The sequence below is a fragment of the Siphateles boraxobius genome, unplaced genomic scaffold (genome assembly GCF_051911475.1).
Source record: "Siphateles boraxobius isolate OS27281-9 unplaced genomic scaffold, OSU_SipBor_1 66, whole genome shotgun sequence".
Lineage (NCBI taxonomy): Eukaryota > Metazoa > Chordata > Actinopteri > Cypriniformes > Leuciscidae > Siphateles > Siphateles boraxobius.
In genome coordinates this window covers 6361822-6383043 of record NW_027509193.1, presented here as the reverse complement: position 1 = coordinate 6383043, position 21222 = coordinate 6361822, and the positions used below count along the sequence as shown (strand labels likewise).

The 21222-nt window shown below is 40.8% G+C and overlaps 1 protein-coding gene across 2 annotated transcripts; it reads right to left on the bottom strand.

The window, feature by feature from the left end:
- Nucleotides 1-90: 90 nt before the first annotated feature.
- mettl26 (methyltransferase like 26) lies at nucleotides 91-17842 on the bottom strand. Of its 2 annotated transcripts, none has more exons than XM_077211820.1 (7): nucleotides 17703-17842; nucleotides 5167-5383; nucleotides 2903-3065; nucleotides 2751-2810; nucleotides 2587-2654; nucleotides 1532-1610; nucleotides 91-1206 (listed from the first exon to the last, which is right to left on the bottom strand). In XM_077211820.1, the coding sequence occupies exons 2-7, from the start codon at nucleotides 5367-5369 to the stop codon at nucleotides 1150-1152; spliced, it is 630 nt and encodes a 209-aa protein (XP_077067935.1). In that variant the 5' UTR covers nucleotides 5370-5383; nucleotides 17703-17842; the 3' UTR covers nucleotides 91-1149. The 2 variants fall into 2 exon arrangements, with proteins under 2 accessions (XP_077067935.1, XP_077067934.1); XM_077211819.1 differs by lacking the exon at nucleotides 17703-17842 and adding an exon at nucleotides 5463-5735.
- Nucleotides 17843-21222: the final 3380 nt, after the last annotated feature.

Sequence of the window (21222 nt, the reverse complement as noted above, 5' to 3'; positions counted from 1 at the left end):
TCCGACTTACAATCGCCAGTAAACCATTCCAAAAACAAAAACAATAGTCTGAGGAAAACAAAAATCTATATTCAATAAACATACACTAAGTGCACATTAACAGACTGATATTCTTTATTGATCAAGAAACTTCAATCGCATAAAAGAAGAGCAGCAATTAACTGTATGATGTATTAGTGTTTCATGAAAATTCAAACAAATATTCTGCCTTGAAATGTGAGAGTTCACACACATTTATTTTACTACAAGCTATAAATATTCGCCATGTATACTGGTAAATTTATATTACCCACCAATTTGATTAAAATAATGCATACATTTGGCATAAATGCATATTCAAAGCAACTCACATTCAAGATATACATTTGTATAGATTTAGATTAGCTTGCTTTTGAAGCATGATGGTTTGGTTGGGCTGTATTTCATGTGCACACTCTCACTCTCTCTCTCACCACACACACACACACACACACACACACACACACACACACACACACACACACACACACACACACACACACACACACACACACACACACACACACACACACACACACACACACACACACACACACACACACACACACACACACACACACACACACACACACACACACACACACACACACACACACACACACACACACACACACACACACACACACACACACACACACACACACACCAGTTACTATGGTTAGCATGGCAATTTTTTTTTGTAGTAATCTATAATATGGTGGTAAATAACAACACTGCATATAAAATAACAACACCTATAATCCAGATAACCAATGACAATGTCCTCAGAAATTCAGAGTACCTATGATCTTGTCCTGCAATAAAACCCCAGGCACTTTAAAACTTTACTTTCCCTGGCATCCGTGTAACGTAGTGAAAATCATTCTGGAATGAAGTATGTTGAATTATGTTATTCTTCATTTCATCTGAGTACACATCATTTTAAACATATTTGTAAAAAGTTTTGGGGGGAAAACCCCACATTAATACATCCTGCAAAAACACATCTTTGCCAAAAAGATAGTGATGACAAATTTCAGAAAAGCCTTTGTATTATTCAGTATCTTTGAACCGTTAAAACACTACAGAGTCCACACATAATCAAATACAGTGCGATGAAACTGTATTAAATCAAACCACACTGTCCTTGAGAAACAGTAAGCACTGGTTGTTGGCAGGCATATCAACCTAGAAAATCAAAACAAAAACAGATGCATTTACAAACCTACATTGTCCCAAGGCGTTGAATGAATCATCACATAATCAAGCCAATCATATTTAAAAGCAAGAAAGAAGTGAATAAGGCATGATGTCAGATTAATTTGCAGTGGATCATGGTCAAGTAATGGATCATAGCTTCTAAGAAAAACCTTTACTACAAGAATTGTACTGAACAGAAATAGGCAAGGGAGAATTGACATTGCATCTTAAACTATAATTATCATCAAGCATGCACTCGCATTGAACTACACCAGATGCATTAAGCAATTAATTTCGGTAAAAACACTCTTACAATTTCCTCCAATCGCAGTCCATTTTCTTGGCCCAGCTTTTTCAGAAATGATACATCTCTTAAACCCCACTCTGGATTTCTGTAAAACAACATTGGTACAGCAAAATATGAAATGGTCAACTTTTGCAGAGTAACAATTTTTACACTGCAGTTTTTATGTCTTGTATTCCAGTGCAAATATCAAAACATTCTTAAATCAAGATACATTTACTTAAGAAGCAACAAGACTGTCAGGTCTATTAGATAGTAAGTGTTGTTTTCTGAAAAATCTAACAAAATTAAATGAGTTTGTCCTAATAACAGAAATCATGAGTAAGTGCAGAGGCGTTGTGTGCGCTGTGTTAAGATCTAGACTGTATGTGAGCATTTATTTATTCATCTCACTTGCACAAAAACAGATTCAGCATTCCTCAAAAATGAATAAAAAAAGAGAAATGTCAAACTCAGATTATTACATAATCCTGCAATAAATAAATATGTTAAATTACACAATATACCTTATGTATTTAATCTAATTTTATTAGCCAATGTCTTTGCTGCTGACCTTAGAATCTAGATGATACGATTCAATCAAAAATGACTTTAGATAAGCATCACATTTGTGTTTCATTTTTTTGTTTTTCCAATTCTTCTGTGATTCAGAACGGCAGCACAGCTGAAAGGTTTGTTTGAAATGCTCTACTGTACAGGCATGAATTTGCATTTCCTTCAGCCTGAGGCTTATTCATTTCACTTTTGGTGTGAAAGGGCCTTTACATTTGCATAAAAATATAACTTTTTTTTGTTACTAAAAACAAACAAGCAAGCCCAGTCCATGTGAGAAAAAGTACCGCATTACTTTCCATAAAAAGTACCGCAATTAATCACTTTTTAGGAAATAACGCAATATCGAATGCATTACTTTTAAAAGTAACTTTCCTCAACACTGATTATACGTTTTTTATAACTGCAAGCACTTCTTTTCACACCAGTGAAATAAACTTTATCGAGGATCCACACCACTTTGCAGCAATGCAGATGTCCCTCGTTTGCCAGTGATTTCCTTTATCACTAACCTGTATCTCAAGCTCTGGTCAAAGTCAACATTGCTCTGAGGAGTAATCGATCCTTTGAAAGCATAAGGCTGCAAAACAATATCAGATGCAAGACGTTAGAAGCCAATAAATGTAACCAAATGCATAATAATTCAAGGTGCTTGAACTTATTATGCAACAAATACCCCGTAAGTCAGAAGCAATCCTTGGCGCTTCAGTATTTTTCCAACAGCATTAAACAAACCCTAAAAAGCAAAAGAATATTAGATGATTTTATATGCCGGCATTCAACAAATACATGCAGAGAAAGAGAAATAAAAGCAAGCAAGCATGATACCATTGTGCAGGCCAGAGGTGAGATGTGCATCATGTTGATGTTCACGACGAGGTCACATGACTCAGCTTGAAATCCACCCCAGTTCTCCCAATTCTGAGACACATCAAGATAGATGGGTGGCTTTACATTCTGCAGCCTATGATACTGTCTATATGCTTCAATGCTGCAAAAAAATAATGATAACAAAAATAATAATCACAATATAGTACATAAAGGCCCAGTTTCACAGACAGGGTTTAGATTAAGCCAGGATTAAGTTTAGTTCAATTCTAACGTGCATTAGAAAAAAGAAAAAAACATTACTAGGACAAAATATTTTAAGATATGTCAGTGAGAGTTGCTTTCAGTTAAAACATCTCAAACATGTATTTTTAGTCTGGGACTAGACTAAAGCCTTGTCTGTGAAACCGGGGTACATATTGTTACTGAACAGCAGGAAACATTTATGGTATGAAGCCTAATCTAAAGAATAATCAAGATTGAACTTTGAACTAATATAGAACTAACACAGGTCTGTCACAAGTGTTTATCACTGCACGATACTCTTTTCTTTTCTTTTTTCTCGGCTTGTAACTGAGCAACTTAGAGGAGAACAGTTATCAGAGTCAAAAAAAGTAGGGCAGGACTTCATTCAATTTGAGAATTGAAAGTTTGCAGTGGATTGTGGAGGTCTTCTTTCTGGTCGATCCTGAACAACACACGCGTGTCCTTTTCCCAATGGTAACACTTGTTTTCAAAATTTGTCGTATTTGTTATTAAACTAGCATTAAAGGGACAGTTCACCCATAAATGATAAATTATTCCATAATTTACTCACCCTCAAGCCATCCTAGGTGTATATGACATTCTTCTTTCCTAACACAATCGGAGTTATATTAAAAAATATTCTGGTTCTTCCAAGCTTTATAATGGGAGTGAATGGTGCCATTTTTTTAAGGTAAAAAAAAAAGTAATCCATACGGATCTTCGTCACTTCTCACCGGAGCTTACGCTACACCTACGTTATACACCGGAGCTCGACTTTCTCCTGAAAACGCGGCAGACAGTTACTGGAAGCCAGAGATTATACTTTATTAAGTTATAAATATGGACATTTTTCTGACAAAAACGCATCACATCGCTTCAGAAGGCCTTTATTAACCCCCCTGAGCCGTATGGATTCTTTTATAATGGATGGATGTGCTTTTGTTTTTTAGCTTCAAAATCTCAGACTCCATTCACTCTCATTATAAAACTTGGAAGGGTTATATCCTTCTTAAAGGATATTTTTTTTTATATAACTCGGATTGTATTCGTCTGAAAGAAGAAAGTCATCTACACCTAGGATGAGACAATTTACAATAGCTACTTAAATGGCTATGGATAAACGCGCACAGCCAAAATTTTAATTTAATTCATTTCGGAGGGAATTGAAGCAATTGATTGCAGGTGAAAGATTAGATAAGCATACAAAGTTTATGATCTTTGGAATAGCGTGCACTGACAAGACGGTGTACTTTTAAAGAAACTATTAGCCTGAGGTCCCGACTCTCTTTGGTCATTAAAAATCCCATAGCACTTCTCGTAAAGAGTAGGGGTGTAAGCCCGGTGTCCTGGCCACATTCCACACCCTTGCCAATCATGGCCTCCTAATAATCCCCATACATTGAATTGGCTCTATCACTCTCGCTCCTCTCCACCTATAGCTGGTGTGTGGCACTTAGCTATATGCTGCACACTGGTGGTGGTTGAGGAGAGATCCCCTGATATGATTGTAAAGCGCGTTGGGTCTAACAGTAACTTAGTACATATGAAAGCGCTATATAAATGCCTCATTCATTCATTTATTATTAAGTAACACGTATCGTGGATTTTTACTTATTCTTATTTAATTCATAAATAAAAACTAAAATACTTTAAGCATTAAAAATAGGCCTGTGTGTGTGTGTGTGTATATATATAAAATACTTTAACTAGAGCACTCGTTTCTAAAACTGACTAAACAGCGCCATCTATTCATATATCTATGCACCTGTACTCAGTAACTATCATAATCAGAAAACGAAAAAATAAAGAACGTATGATTATATCATTAACTATTTCAACGACCTTGTGCTTCTTCATCAATTCGTAAATGTTTTACGATTTCATAACCTGAATAGGTAAGAATCAATCAATCAATGTGTTTCTGCATCAGAGAATCTTTTAGATTGATATGCAGAGCTGTTCATGTCTACATTGAAAGCCGAGAATTCAAAATGAAGTTTGATGTTGCGCATATTCACCTCGATATTGACTGTGCTTCGAATTCAGACGGCTGCCATGTAATGTTCGGAAATGCTTTGGCAAAGTGAATGACATGCTGTCCAGTGCCAGAAGAGATTTCCAAAGCCATCAGATGCCTGTCTGATGTCACTCTGCTTTTTAATACAGCAAGGATCGGGTCCTTATTTCTGTCGGCTGCTGCAGCATTCAGCATTTTACACATCCAACGACAAGTTCCTGGAACCAAGAGCAGAAGGGAGCTACGTAAAAATAACCGCAACTAAACAAGGCAATGCCAGTCAGAATCCAACAAGACCTTTAAAAGCTCCAAAATTCGGCAATCCAAAGCCGTTCCTAAACTGTGGAAATGCCCAGAGCAGATTCATGCATCTAAATGACGGCTGCTCACATCAGGTCACATGACGAGGTGCTGTATTTCATAACGGAGGAAAATCGCAAGGCTGCGAAAATAATTTAGATAGATATTTTTTATTTATTGTTCTCTATTCACTCCGTAGTAGTTATTATTAAAGCACGTTCATCCGTGTAATTCGATGTAGAACGCAGTGTATTGGATTCCACATCCCACAATGCAACGCGCGTCAACTTCCTCTTTATTTTAAAAAATGGCGCACATTCATGAGTCTGTTTTCACGAACCAGTGATTATATGTATTTTATTTGTATTAAAATAAGATATAATTTTCTTTCAATCATTATACACTGTTCAGAAGTTTAGAATCGCTCTGAAATACCTGATTTAGAAACTGATAGAAACCGAGGATGGGTTAAATGGATGAATAGCCTAATTTAAGTTTTATTAAAGCTCCTTTTCCCTGGCTTAATGTCACTCTACATGAGTAGCAATAAAATATAAGCATAACAACACAAATAAATGCACAAATAAAACTAATAGCATCAACAACAAGAGAAATCTAGTCAGAAGTATAGATGAAAGAAGATATTTTGAGTTGAGAGACATGAATAAAGTTTCATCAGTCCCACCTGGTCATTTAATGGCTTGCAAGGGCTTCTTTTCTCTTATTCTGTGGATCTGGCCCGTTTTCCTACTTGTTCCCTGGTGTAAAAATAATACTTAGACTAATTCAGTACTTCAAGAGTGTTAATGATTAGTTAACGTGAAGTGTGTAATTTTGGAGCAACTAATTTTACTAAGTATATTTTAGTTGTAATTAAATTGTAGTAAAGCATAACTGTACAATAATTGAATTTAGAGTACTTTTGTGTAGGCATGTAATAATTAGTAGGGACTAATTATTGTATATGCTTGATCAGTGATATTAAAAGTGTACTTTAATTGTGTTACAAGTACATTACAAATTCATTACGAGTGTCTTCAATATACCACAAGTGTATCACGCCCCTGCCCCTTAGTCTCAAAATGTATTGTGCCCTTTTCTGATAATTGTAAATAATAATAATAATTATTATACATATTATAATAAATGAAACACACACACACCCTTGCCACTAACAACAATAATACAAACAAATACTATATATTAAAAAAAAAAAAAATTGGCGGAGAAGTGGTATGCGGAGTTTCCTTTGCAGCGCCTCATACGCATTTAACGGTTCTGGTACGCACTACGCAGCAGTTCGCCCCAGTCTCTTCAAACGAGCAGCAGGTAACGTTTAAGCTAATACGGAAAATTACATTTATTCTACCATCACCATGCTACTCTAAAAGTTGCTGCAGGACGTGAGTTATTCTTAACTACAATAAAAGTATAACTCGATTTCAGACGCATTCTGAGTGACTATGTCATTCGTTTTTATCCAAGGAATAAAAGTGCAAGGGGAAATACATCTAACAGTTAGTTTAATGAAATCTTAAGTCCATGTCCAACTCTAAATTGTGAGGAACTTATATCTTTGATTTCATATTAATGCTTTACAATAAGGTTAATTTGTTCATTACTCATGTATGAACTAACATGAACTAACCATGAGCAACACATTTGTTACTGTAGGCTATAGGCCTATCTTAGTTAATACTACAACTGTTAATTGTTTATTCATGTTATGTCACAGTCAGTGCATTAACTAATGATAACAAATACAACTTTTGATTTTAATGTTTTAGTAAATGCTGAATGCTGTAGAAGTGCAGTTCATTAGCTAATGTTAACTAATGAAACCTTATTGTAAAGTGTTACTGATTCATGATAGCTAACACTGTCTTTCATACATATAATAGGCCTACATACATTAAATTTACAACATCAACAAAACTAAAAATTTTCCATAATTACCTTCTTGATTCTCACTGTTTTGTATGGTAAAGTAATTAATATTTAGTAATATTATCATAATTTCCCTATTTTCATTTGATGTGTAATGTACTCTAATAATTGTATCAACATATTTTCTTAGAATGCCAAGGAAAGTAAGAATAAAAAAAAAGAAAATCAAGAAGTAATCTTTTTTTTTATTTAGTGCCCTTTTTGGTCCCTCCGCCCCTGCCCCTGAGGAGGTCTGTGCACCTCACTGCGTGGTTGTAATATTACAACATCACTTTTAGCTCTTCCAAAAACACATCTGCAAATTACATGGAGGCATTGCACTTCTCAAATGTTCACATATAGGAGAAATACTTACAAAAATAAAATTAAAATTTAATTTTATGATTTAAAATTTATTTGATGATTCACAATATCTAAATGTGTTAGCTGTTATAATTTTCAGTTTAGATCAGATTTGAATCATTTTAAATGAATACATTCTTTCTGGTTGCAGTGTTTTAAGTCCTTTTAGTACTACCAGTATTTGAAATTGTTCCTGTATGTTAACTGTTTTTTATTTTTTATCTTGGCTTTGTTTGTTTGCCCAAATATCTGCTTGTTGCAAGGCAGACACTGTTTGTGGAATGCTTTGGAGAATGGTTATTCAAGGACAGGTGTGGATGTTCAGACATATAGGGGGTTGCATGGTCCATTGTTCAGGGACAGCAGTTCATGTTCTGGAATGTGATGTAAGAGGTCTGGGGGTTTGATTCATTTTAGAATTGTGTGACTTCAGTAGGGCTGGGACGGCATGCATTTTTTCTAACCGCGGTTGAAAAGCAAGAAATTCCCGCGGTATAGCGGTAAACCGCATTAAATACTGGAACTAAACTAAATGAAACGAAACTCAGCGTATAGGCTACTTGCCTCACAGACATGAGACATAAATAGAAAGCTTGACATGTCTACTTTTAAACAAAATTCAAAACAAAATGCTAAAATTGTACAGATGTGCGTTTTATTTAGGCTATTTTTTTTTGTCCCTGTACGCCGATCGGAGACGGAGTTCACTGCTGATATTGTTCTGGGGATACAACATAGCCAATAGGCTATACTACTTTGATCCAATGCAGAAAAGATATTTAAAGGCTAGTCTCCTTTCTAGAAAAGCCAAGACTTTAGCCTCGCGGCAGCAGCGCCTTGCATCACCCATAGACGGAAAAACAATCAGCGGATGGCGGTTTTGAAAATTGGTCCAAAAACGTTGGTGCAGATGGATGGCGGACGGATGATGAGTTTTGTGATGCGGTTGCGGATGAAATAATAGCCCATCCGCGCATCTCTAATACGAATGTAATGTTATTATGCGTCATGGAACATTACGAAGAGTCGGATTTGCTCCATCTTTTGATGATAAGTTTTGATTAGAAAACCTTTAATTCATGTAAGACACAATGCCATTAGACATAATCCATGTCATTAGAATAAATCCATGTCATTAGACACAACATGCACACATGGGCAGGCCAATGTTTTTTTTTTGCGGTGACGAGATTGAGACGGTATTACAACATTTGCTTAAAAACGTACTTAAACATAATTTTTTTAAAAATCCTTAATTATTTGCATCAGAGGCCTCCTACAACAACATCTGACAGGTGAAAACATTTTTTTTCTATATTTGGGTCTTACAGGGTTTCAAAAATAAGTTTATTTTTTAGAAAATATATTCTTTAAAAATATACTATGGTACAATTATTTTAAAGTGTCAAACGTTGTATTGTGAAAATAGGTTAAAGAGTGATGCAAATATACTTTCAATATATTTAAAGATAGTTAAACATTTTGTTAGTTTGCAATGTACTATTGAAAAGGGGAATATATTTCAAATACAATAAAGTATCTTTTTTTCACTCGGGTTACCACAGTAAAAATGACGAACGTGGACAACAAAATGACTAAAAGTGAAATTAAAACAAGGCATAAATCTATTTCCCATTTCTTTATAAATAGGCTTATACGTTTTAATACAAGGCTCAGCCTAATTTCCAAACTGCACTTTTTAATGTATAACAAACAGTACAGTGATTTTAATAAACCCATAGTAATCATGAAATAATGTGCATGAAGAAAACTATCAGGTAAAACAGAACCGACTAAATTGTATACAACAGTTTTACAATTTAGGGTTAATTCGTAAAGTGCAAAATAACGTTATAGGCTAGGCCTGTTATTGCATTCGCACTTGATGTGAATTGAACTTCTTCGACATTAAGAGTTTATCTTCATTCCTCTGTTTGTGAAGAGACCCTAAAAGGTCTCTCTGCTTTGACAAAATCTAAAAGATGTCAATCACATGGTTCATGTTTATCGGTACACATATGCAGACGGCCCCCATATAATTTCACGAGTTCACACTTCCATATAATCAGATATATTAAAATATGTGTATTTGGCATGCTGTCCAAGGAGAGGGCTCCGAAAAATAAAACACAGTTGATCAACTGACTGTAATGTGATTTTAGTGCTGATTTCAAACATCCACTCTGGACACACTGAAGGTGATTACATTTATATATTTCCTCATATATGGGTGATTCTACCCGTTACAAACTGAGAAAAGGAGTGTCACATTTGTATCATTACACCTTATCATTGTTACCAATTGGAGGTTGATTAAACTAATGGCGCTTTTCCACTGCCTGGTACGGTACGGTACGGTTCGGTTCGGTAAGGCACGCTTTGGCTCTTTTCCACTGCATGGTAGGTATGGTTCGGTTCGGTACGGCACGCTCTGGCGCTTTTCCACTGCATGGTACGGTACGGTTCAGGTCGGTACGGCATGCTTTGGCGCTTTTCCACTGCATGGTACGGCACGCTTTGACGCTTTTCCACTGCATGGTACGGTACGGTTCAGGTCGGTACGGCACGCTTTGGCGCTTTTCCACTGCATGGTACGGTACGGCACGCTGTGACGGTTTTCCACTGCATGGTACGGTACGGTTCGGTTCGGTACGTAACACTTTGGCGCTTTTCCACTGCATGGTAAGGTATGGCTCGGCTCGGTACGGCTCACTTGTGGCGCTTTTCCACTGCATGGTACGGTACGGTACGGTACAGCTCGCTTCGGCTCGCTTTAAATGGTACCACCTCTGTAGAGATTCCAAGCGTACCGTACCGATACTAAAATGTGACATGAAAACACTGCAGATCACTGATTGGTCAGACAGACAGAATCGTCACTACCAGCGTCATTGTATTTGCGAGACATAAAACCCGCTGGATTTAAATAGCCAGTAACAGCCACCGCTGTAGCACCTGTTTTAAAACTACTTGCTTGAAGAAAAAAAAACTTGCAAAAAAGAAATGGCTGAATCTTGGTCAGTGGACGAGAAGTGCAGACGTTCCTCTTGTTGGTTGCCGAGGAGCGGATGATAACGATCAGTCATAATCCCACCCACTTTGAAGCGGTACTAACTGCAGTGGAAAAGCAACCGAGCTAAAGCGAACCAAGCCGTGCCGCGCCAAGTCGTACCACGCAGTGGAAAAGCGAAGCGAGCCGAACCGTGCCGTGGCGAGCCGAAGCGTACTGAGCCGTACCGAGCTGTACCATGCAGTGGAAAAGCGCCATAACTTTTCATGTGTGTTTTGGAACCGACATTCCCAGAAGGTTTGGGTTATATGGGTTATATTATAACCTTGATTAAATAGCTACTTCCTGCACAACTACAGAATTAACACACAGACCTCTCTCAACCCGTCACATTTGAGCATCGGTGCACCAGATGGCTATGCAGCCCTTTCACCCTGTAGCCCAAGGCTGGTTGCCCACTGAAGCTAGGCTGAGCCAGGTCAGACCTCGTGAGAAAACCAGGTTGCTGCTGGAAGAGTTGTTAGTGAGGTGCTCACCCTGTGGTCTGTGTGGGTCCTTATGCCCCAGTATAGTAATACTATCAAAGAGCCTTCGGATAAGACGTTAAACTGAGGCCCTGACTCTCTTTGGTCATTAAAAATCCCATGGCACTTCTCGTAAAGAGTAGGGGTGTAACCCCGGTATCCTGGCCACATTCCACACATTGGCCCTTGCCAATCATGGTCTACTAATAATCCCCATCCATGGGGTGGTTGAGGAGAGATCCCCTGATATGATTGTAAAGCGTTTTGGATGTACAGTAGTACATATGAAAGTGCTATATAAATGCCTCATTCATTCATTCATTCATTCATTCATTCATTCATTCATTCATTCATTCATTCATTCATTCATTCATTCATTCATTCATTCATTCATGTAGTGAATCTACTGTCATATACCCTGGCCTGCTGACTCAGGCTGCATGCATCGCAAAACACCAAAGCAATAGCATCATAAAGTTTGCACATCACATCTCCAACAGGCTCACATGGTCACTGAAAACCTTATCCTTAGTAAAGAAAATCCAGCATTTCCTAAGGAGGTTGAAAAGAGCAGTCTTCATACTAACTGGTTTCTACAGATGCTTTATTGAGAGTGCACTAACCAGCTGTATCACCGTTTAGTATAGAAACTTCTCAGCATCTGACAGGAAAGCCCTGCAGTTGTCACGGCGCGAAGAACAGTCGTGGATACAATCGCGAGTGAATGCAGGTGTTTATTAAACACAAGGTAGTGGCAAACAATGCAGTGGATGACAGACAGGCGACAGAAACACAGGCTCGGTAACACAGGACTCCGTGGGCAGACGGCAAGGCAGGAAACAGAAGAATCCTCTCAGAAAAGGGGCAGATACCACAGATCAGGAACAGTCTCTGGAAGCGGCTGCTGCTTCCCAGAACGAGGCGGAAAACACCGGATCAGGAACAGACTGGAAACGGGTCCAAAATACAGGAGAACAGACACTGGGCAAGGAGAAAGGACGGTGAGTAATCCGTGAACCTCAACAACCATCTGACAGAGACCAGACAACATGACAAACAATATATAGGACATTCTCATTCAAAACAGCTGGCGCTGATCAGCTCATCAGCGGAGATAACGAGCCGTGCTGATGAGCCGCGCCCATTCACACAACACGCACACACCTAGCGAGGGCGAGTCAATGAATCCATGAACCGTGACAGTACCCCCCCTCCTAGGAATGCCGCCTGGCATTCCCAGACACCCTTACCTGTCGATTGTAATCATCGATAAGGGAGTGGTCCAGGATGTCCCTGGCAGGAACCCAACTTCTCTCCTCCGGACCGTAACCCTCCCAGTCCACCAAATACTGGAATCCACGTCCCCTCCGTCTCGAATCCAGTATACGATTAACCGAATACGTTGGTTCCCCATCTACGAGTCGCGGCGGGGGGGGAACCGGGGCAGGCGGATTAATGTGTGAATGAAACACAGGTTTAATTTTAGATACATGGAAAACGGGATGAATCCTTCTGTACGCTGGAGGAAGGTTGAGGCGGACTGCCACCGGACTAATGATCTTGGTGACAGTAAATGGGCCAATAAATTTGGGAGCAAGTTTATTAGAAACGGAGCGGAGCGGAATGTTCCTGGTTGAAAGCCACACTTTTTGACCAACGACGTATACGGGAGGTTTAGACCGGTGGCGATCGGCCTTAGCCTTGGTGCGTGCACCCACCTGGAGCAGAGTCTCACGGGCTCTGATCCACGTGCGTTGACACCTCTGGATAAAGGCGTGGGCGGAGGGAACCGCGACTTCGGATTCCAGACTGGGAAAAATTGGTGGCTGGTAACCTACACTACACTCAAACGGAGATAGGCCCGTTGACGACACCGGTAACGTATTGTGCGCGTACTCCACCATAGAGAGCTGCTGACTCCAGGAAGAAGGATTCTTGGAGACCAAACATCGTAACGCCCTTTCCAAATCTTGGTTGGCTCTCTCGGTTTGGCCATTGCTCTGGGGATGAAACCCTGAGGACAGACTGACAGTCGCTCCCAGCAATCTACAAAATTCTCGCCAAAATTTGGACACAAACTGGGGTCCCCTGTCGGAGACCACGTCCACCGGGAGGCCATGTAAACGGAAGACGTGGTCTACGACTGTCAACGCCGTCTCCTTGGCTGAAGGTAATTTGGGCAAGGGGATGAAATGAGCCGCCTTAGAGAACCGGTCCACCACGGTTAAAACGACCGTGTTACCTTGGGAGGGTGGGAGGGCGGTAATAAAATCTAGCGCTATGTGGGACCAGGGTCTCGAAGGGACAGGCAGCGGTTGAAGTAACCCATCTGGAGGTCGATTGGAAGTCTTACCAATGGCACAAATCGAGCAAGCCAAAACAAAACTGTGGATGTCACGAGCCATAAGTGGCCACCAGAATCGTTGCTTGACTAAATAACTAGTACGATTAACTCCTGGATGACAAGCCACGTTGGAACAATGCCCCCACTGGATAACGTCGGACCGTAATCCCTCCGGCACAAACAAGCGATTCGGTGGGCAACCGGGCGGAGGCGTTACCCCTTCTAAGGCCGACTTGACCTTCGACTCGACCTCCCATGTGAGTGTGGAGACAAATAGGGTCTCGGGTAAAATGCACTCGGGAGTAGACGGGCGTTCGGAACGGTCAAAAATACGAGATAAAGAGTCGGGTTTGATGTTCTTGGAACCCGGGCGATACGAGAGAACAAAATCAAAACGACCGAAAAAAAGTGCCCACCGAGCCTGCCTGGAGTTCAATCTTTTGGCAGTTCTGATATATTCCAAGTTCTTGTGATCGGTCCAGACGATAAAAGGTACCCCCGACCCCTCTAGCCAGTGACGCCATTCTTCCAACGCTAACTTGACTGCCAACAACTCTCTGTTACCGATGTCGTAGTTACGTTCGGCAGGCGATAAGCGGCGGGAAAAAAACGCACAGGGATGCATCTTGTCGTCTGTGGGAGAACGCTGGGACAGCACTGCTCCTACCCCCACCTCTGACGCATCGACCTCCACCACGAACTGACGTGATGAATCAGGGGCTATAAGGATGGGGGCTGAAACGAAGCGGCCCTTAAGTTTAGCAAACACAGCCTCAGCTGTGTCTGACCACCTGAACACCGTTCTGGGGGAGGTCAAGGCAGTCAGAGGCGCGGCTAGTTGGCTGAAGTTGCGAATAAAACGCCGGTAGAAGTTGGCGAACCCCAGAAACCTCTGTAGGGCCTTACGGGAATCTGGACTTGGCCACTCCACCACAGCCTTAACCTTCTCAGGATCCATTCGTATTCCCTTAGACGAGATGATGTACCCTAGAAAAGGAACAGACTGTGCATGAAACGCGCATTTCTCCGCCTTGACAAAAAGCCCATTCTCTAGCAACCTCTGAAGCACTCGTCTGACGTGTTGAACGTGCTCCTGGAGAGACGAAGAAAAAATCAATATGTCATCCAGGTAAACATATATGAACTGATCTACCATGTCTCTCAACACATCATTGACGAGTGCCTGGAAGACCGCTGGGGAGTTGGAAAGCCCAAACGGCATAACCAAATATTCAAAATGCCCCCTGGGGGTGTTGAACGCGGTCTTCCACTCATCCCCCTTCCTGATGCGAACCAAATGATATGCATTACGTAAATCCAGTTTTGTGAAAATTGATGCTCCCTGCAACCTCTCGAAAGCTGAAGACATCAACGGCAAAGGATAAGTATTCTTTACCGTGATGTTGTTCAACCCCCGGTAATCAATACAAGGTCGCAGAGAACCATCCCTCTTCCCTACAAAAAAGAATCCCGCCCCCGCTGGAGAAGAGGAGGGGCGAATGAACTTAGTTGCTAGAGAATCAGAAATATATTTCTCCATAGCCTCCCTTTCTGGAACAGAAAGCGAATATAACTTGCCCTTAGGCGGAGACGTACCTGGCAGTAAATCTATAGCACAGTCGTAAGGACGATGCGGAGGAAGAGAAGCAGCCCGGGACTTACTGAACACTTCCTTCAGGTCTAGATACTCCGGTGGCACGTTAGACAGGTTCACTGGCTCCTCCTGCAACACAGAACGAGAAACAGACGGAACAGCAGACAAAAGACATGAGGCATAACATTTCTCACTCCAACTGGACACAGAGTTCTGTCCCCACTCTATCCGGGGTCTGTGTCTCACCAGCCACGGATGACCCAGGACAAGGGGAGCGTGAGGTGACCGAGTGAGATAGAGTGAAATCCTCTCAGTGTGGTTACCCGAAGTGATGAGTGTGACGAGCCCAGTAATGTGAGTGATGCCCGGGAGTTCCTGTCCATTTAGTGCGTGGATGGTGATAGGGTGGTCCAAGGCAGTGATGGGGAGGTGAAGCTTGTGGGCCAACGACGAGTCCATCAGGTTTCCCTCCGCTCCTGAATCCACCAGCGCCTGGCCGTTGAAGGAATGATCTGCCCACTGGAGTCTCACCGGGAGGAGGGTGGCGTTCGAGGGTCTGGTCAAGGAAAGTCCGCCCGACAGTAGCCTCCGTCCTACCGCCGGGCTTGGCCTTTTAAAGGACAGGTGGAAACGAAGTGGCCGGCCTCCCCGCAGTAAAGACACAGACCCCTCGAGCGGCGGTGTTCTCTCTCCTCCCGGGAGAGTCGAGCTCGACCTACCTGCATGGGCTCCGGATCGTTCGAGGAACTGACCGTGTTCGTTACTCTGAAACCGGGAAACTCCGTGACCTCCACCCTCGGAGTCTGGAACTGTCGATTCCCTCTCTGTTGTAGGCGTGCATCGACTCGGATTGCCAGTTCAATCAGTCCATCAAGAGTCTTGGGTAATTCCAGTGTGTAAATTTCCTTCTGAACACGGTCAGCCAGCCCATGCAGGAAAAGGTCCCACTGCGCCTCCTCGTTCCATTTGCACTCGGCGGCCAATGTCCGAAACTGGATGGAATAGTCGGAAACAGAGCTGTTATTCTGACGGAGATCGACAAGATGGCGGGCCGCCTCCCGTCCGGCAACCGCGCGGTCGAACACGCGCCTCATCTCTTGCTCGAGTGCTTGGAACGAGGAGCAGCAAGCGTGTCTATTCTGCCACACCGCTGTTCCCCACTGAGCCGCGCGTCCAGACAGCAGCGTCATAACGAGTGCCACCTTACTCTCCTCAGAGGAAAACGTCACAGGCTGGAGAGAGAAAAAAATAGAGCATTTTGTTAAAAACGCTCTGCACAGGTCTGGTTCCCCAGAATACCTCTCCGGAGTGGGAATGCGCGGCTCTGGTCGGTTGAAATTCGGAGACTCCGGGGGAACAGGCAGGGGCGGGGCTGGCGCAGCGGAACCTCTCAGACGTTGTATCTGAGAGGTGAGCTCCGACACCTGTGTTACCAGAGCCTGTATCGCCCGACCCGAGGATCCGATCTGTTCATCTTGTCGATCCATGCGGGCGTGGTTCTCGGCGACCATCTTCCCGACCTCGGCTGCACTCGCTGAATCCATGTAGGTGGTCAGATGGTTCTGTCACGGCGCGAAGAACAGTCGTGGATACAATCGCGAGTGAATGCAGGTGTTTATTAAACACAAGGTAGTGGCAAACAATGCAGTGGATGACAGACAGGCGACAGAAACACAGGCTCGGTAACACAGGACTCCGTGGGCAGACGGCAAGGCAGGAAACAGAAGAATCCTCTCAGAAAAGGGGCAGATACCACAGATCAGGAACAGTCTCTGGAAGCGGCTGCTGCTTCCCAGAACGAGGCGGAAAACACCGGATCAGGAACAGACTGGAAACGGGTCCAAAATACAGGAGAACAGACACTGGGCAAGGAGAAAGGACGGTGAGTAATCCGTGAACCTCAACAACCATCTGACAGAGACCAGACAACATGACAAACAATATATAGGACATTCTCATTCAAAACAGCTGGCGCTGATCAGCTCATCAGCGGAGATAACGAGCCGTGCTGATGAGCCGCGCCCATTCACACAACACGCACACACCTAGCGAGGGCGAGTCAATGAATCCATGAACCGTGACAGCAGTAGGTATAAGTTAGTGAAGATGGCACAGCATATCACTGATGCCAACCTCAATAGTGCACTAATGGACAAAGACTGACCTACAAAGACGTTACAATAATGCCACCTCATTCAAAACTGTAATTTTCAATTACATCTCTTATAACAATGTAATATTAAAGGTTTTACTTACACATATAGCTATATAATAATGCAATATGAAAATCAATCAATGTGTTTGGAGTCTGGTGTGTTTTTAGGTGTTGGGTCTGTGTGTGTGTGGTGCTTGTTTGTTGCCTAGTAACCAGCTGATCACTCAATCAGTCATTCAACTGCAGCTAGTCAGCTGCCTATTTCTAGCTGGAGTGAGATATGCGTGGTGTCGGTTCGTCACTCTTGTTTTGTTCTCTCACCTAGTTCCTGTGTCAGAGTTTCTTAGCGAGTTATTTCCTCCATCTCGTCTGTCCTTCCAAGCAACTAGGAGATCGTCTTGAGTACCTACTCTTCAAGCAGCCATCGGTCTGAGTTCCACGCTGTGTTGATTCCTGTCACTTCTTAAAGGGTTAGTTCACCCAAAAATGAAAATTCTGTCAGTATTTACTCACCCTCATGTTGTTCGAACCCCGTAAGACCTTCGTTCATCTTCGTAACATGAATTAAGATATTTTTGATGAAATCTGAGAGCTGGATCACTCCTCCATACTAGTCCATAGGCTTCTTCAGGGATTGAAAGTTGCCAGCCCCGAAAAGTTATTAAAGACATCGTTAAAATAGTCCAAGTGACTACAGTGGCTCAATCCTAAATTTATCAAGCGACGAGAATACTTTTTGTGCGCAAAAACAAACAAAAATAACGACTTTATTTCAACTATTCATTTCCTTCTCTTTGGGCCTCTAGTCATTTAACGTAGTATGATTGCGTAGAGCTACGTCACACGTAGGCTCACTATTGGCCGACGCTGGTAATGTGTGTGATGCGTGTGACGTACAACAACAGAAGCTTACGCTGTTACACTAGTGAACTGACTCGAGGATAAAGTGATAGATAAAGATAAAGTGAATGATAAAGTCATTATTTATGTTTTTTTTTGCGCACAAAAAGTATTCTCGTCGCTTGATAAACTTAAGATTGAGCCACTGTAGTCACTTGGACTATTTTAACGATGTCTTTAATAACCTTTCGAGGCCGGCAAGTTCAATCCCTGAAGAAGCCTATGGACTAGTATGGAGGAGTGATCCAGCTCTCAGATTTCATCAAAAATATCTTAATTCGTGTTCCGAAGATGAACGAAGGTCTTACGGGGTTGGAACAACATGAGGGTGAGTAAATACTGACAGAATTTTCTTTTTGGGTGAACTATCCCTTTAACTCTCCTTGGATTGTGGCATTGAGGTCGCCCGCCTTCTAGCTGTGGCGTTTTGAGTATTGTTCCCTTTACTTGAAATTGGATCTACGACTCTCATTCTGACACACTATGTTAAGCGATCTAAATTTATTTTTATACATCATCATCATGGAAGGCGTAGGACCATAAAAAGTTCGTTCAATAATTTAATTTGGTCCGTATGAAATAAGATGTGTTCCCTATCAGTCAAAGTGTGTTTGCATACCAGTGCACAGCCTGTTCACGCAGACACCACGTCATCAGCGCGTTCACGTACGCTGTGCGGACAGAGCGAGAATGACAGGCAAACAGTTGTTTACATTCGTTATTGTAGTTCTGTTGTCACTGCAATACTGTCACTGTAAAAAAAAAAAATTATATTTGTTTTCTTTCATTTAAATTGTATTCAAAATTCAAAATTACAATATCTGTAAATACACACACACACACACACACACACACACACACACACACACACACACACACACACACACGCACGCACGCACGCACGCACACACACAAAAAGCGATGACCGTGACAACAATAGACAATAAAAAAAAATAAGTTTCATATTTGTAATGGGGGAAGTTCATGTAGTAATTCATTGAGTTGTGATTTATTAATAAATAAAGTGTAAAAAAAATAGTTCAACAATAATTTATTACAATTCTAAACTGTAATATGACAATGTCAATATTAAATATTTTACATATAGCTAATAAACCAAATAAAAATCAGTAAATAAAAAAAAAAAAAGTAACAGTAAAGCCAGACATCCTGCAGCATATTCTGATCGGACAATTCATTACTGTTCTTTGGCAATAGCAAAAGAAAGATTGATAATAATAATAATAATAATAATAATAATAATAATAATAATAATACCAATGCAATGGTTCTCAACTACTTTTTTTCCATGAACCCCCTCTTTTTCCAAATCACCACCCTAAGACCCCCTATGATGCTTGACATTTCCTCTTATACAGTACTTTTAGAAAAGTATTTGTTTTACGACCTTTTTTATTAAAAAAATACATTTCTTTGCTAGTGTTATCTCTCTTTGATAGCATGCTATTACTTTTTTTTACACTAAAGTTAATTTAATCAATTTAAAGCTTCAGATTTTTTTGTGAAAACATACTATGCAAATTAAAGCTCTATTTTATCGCTTTAAACTTTTTAAAAGTACTCACTTTGCTCAAATATATCAATATCTAAAGGCTGAAAATACACATGACTTTTGTACAGATTTTTGGCCCAATCTGCAGTCCGTAAAATCAATCTGTCAGTCTGCAGATTTCACAGAAAATACTTAGGATGGGAACTATAAGTCTATCCAGTCGGAGGATATTAAATAGTTGTTGTTTTTTTGTGTGCCAATTTTAGAAAGATTTAGTTAGATGTGTCCTAACAAAAAGTGCACATTAAATCTAAACTCTGCCACAGTGTCGCTGTAAATCAAAGAGTGATCGGCCCTTTCTGTGGCTGGGAAGCTGCAATCTTTGGAATATTCTCCCCTATCATGAGATTTATTCTTTAGCTTTTGGAAATTTGTAAGCACTATAGATCAATTCATATTGTATTTAAATGTGCTTTATAAATAAATCTTGATGATGTTGTTGTATATAAAGCCTATTTGCTTGTTCATGGTCATATATTGAATTAAATCTCAGCGAAATATTACATATTCGGTATTAAATGTGAATTACATAGTTGATAGCTGTAGTAATAAATCAGCACCCAGAATTAAAGCAAAAACTTTAGCTGTAAAACCATGTTCCCAGTTTACATCTAGTATGTTGTTTCATCCAACAGCATCAATCCCTTTGATTTTAGGCTGTACAGTTCTTCTAACAAGTTTACATACTCCTTGCAGAATATGCATTAAGTTAATTGAATTGGATTATCAATATATTGAGTCCCTCTAGTGTGAAGGATGGCTTTCAAATCATACAGTCACTGTTGAAAAGAGTTCAAATATGCAGAACATGCTAGAAAAGCAATGAATGTGAGGAACGATTTTTTCTGAGGGACCGTGCTCAGTTTATCTACTCAGGACAAACAAGGGACGCACAATCAACCATCAAAACTGTCATTAATCATCCAGGTAATACACAGAATTAAAATTCAAGTAGGCTATATGTAAACTTTTGAACTGTGTAAATTCAGTTAAAATTTTGTCTTGTGGATTTCATTTAAATATCTGTAATGTAAAAGCGCTTATTCAGGACAGTATGCAATTTTTATGATCCCTCTATTAAAAATATACATATATTATTAGCATCTTGCATATTCTGCAAGGGGCATGTAAACTTATGCGTAGAACTGTAGAAAAGAGCAATGTAAACAATCTAGATCAATCTCTGCTTACAGCTACAGGAAAGACATTTAGCCAGGGTGAATAAATGATGATGAATTTTCCCTTTAAGTTTTTTCGAAAGTCTGCTTACCTCTCTTTCTGCCGGTGCCTGAAAAAGATGTAAAAAGACATCAACATTACGAAGGAAGGAGGCTACTCCGAGGTGAAAAATAAATGTGCCCTTATACA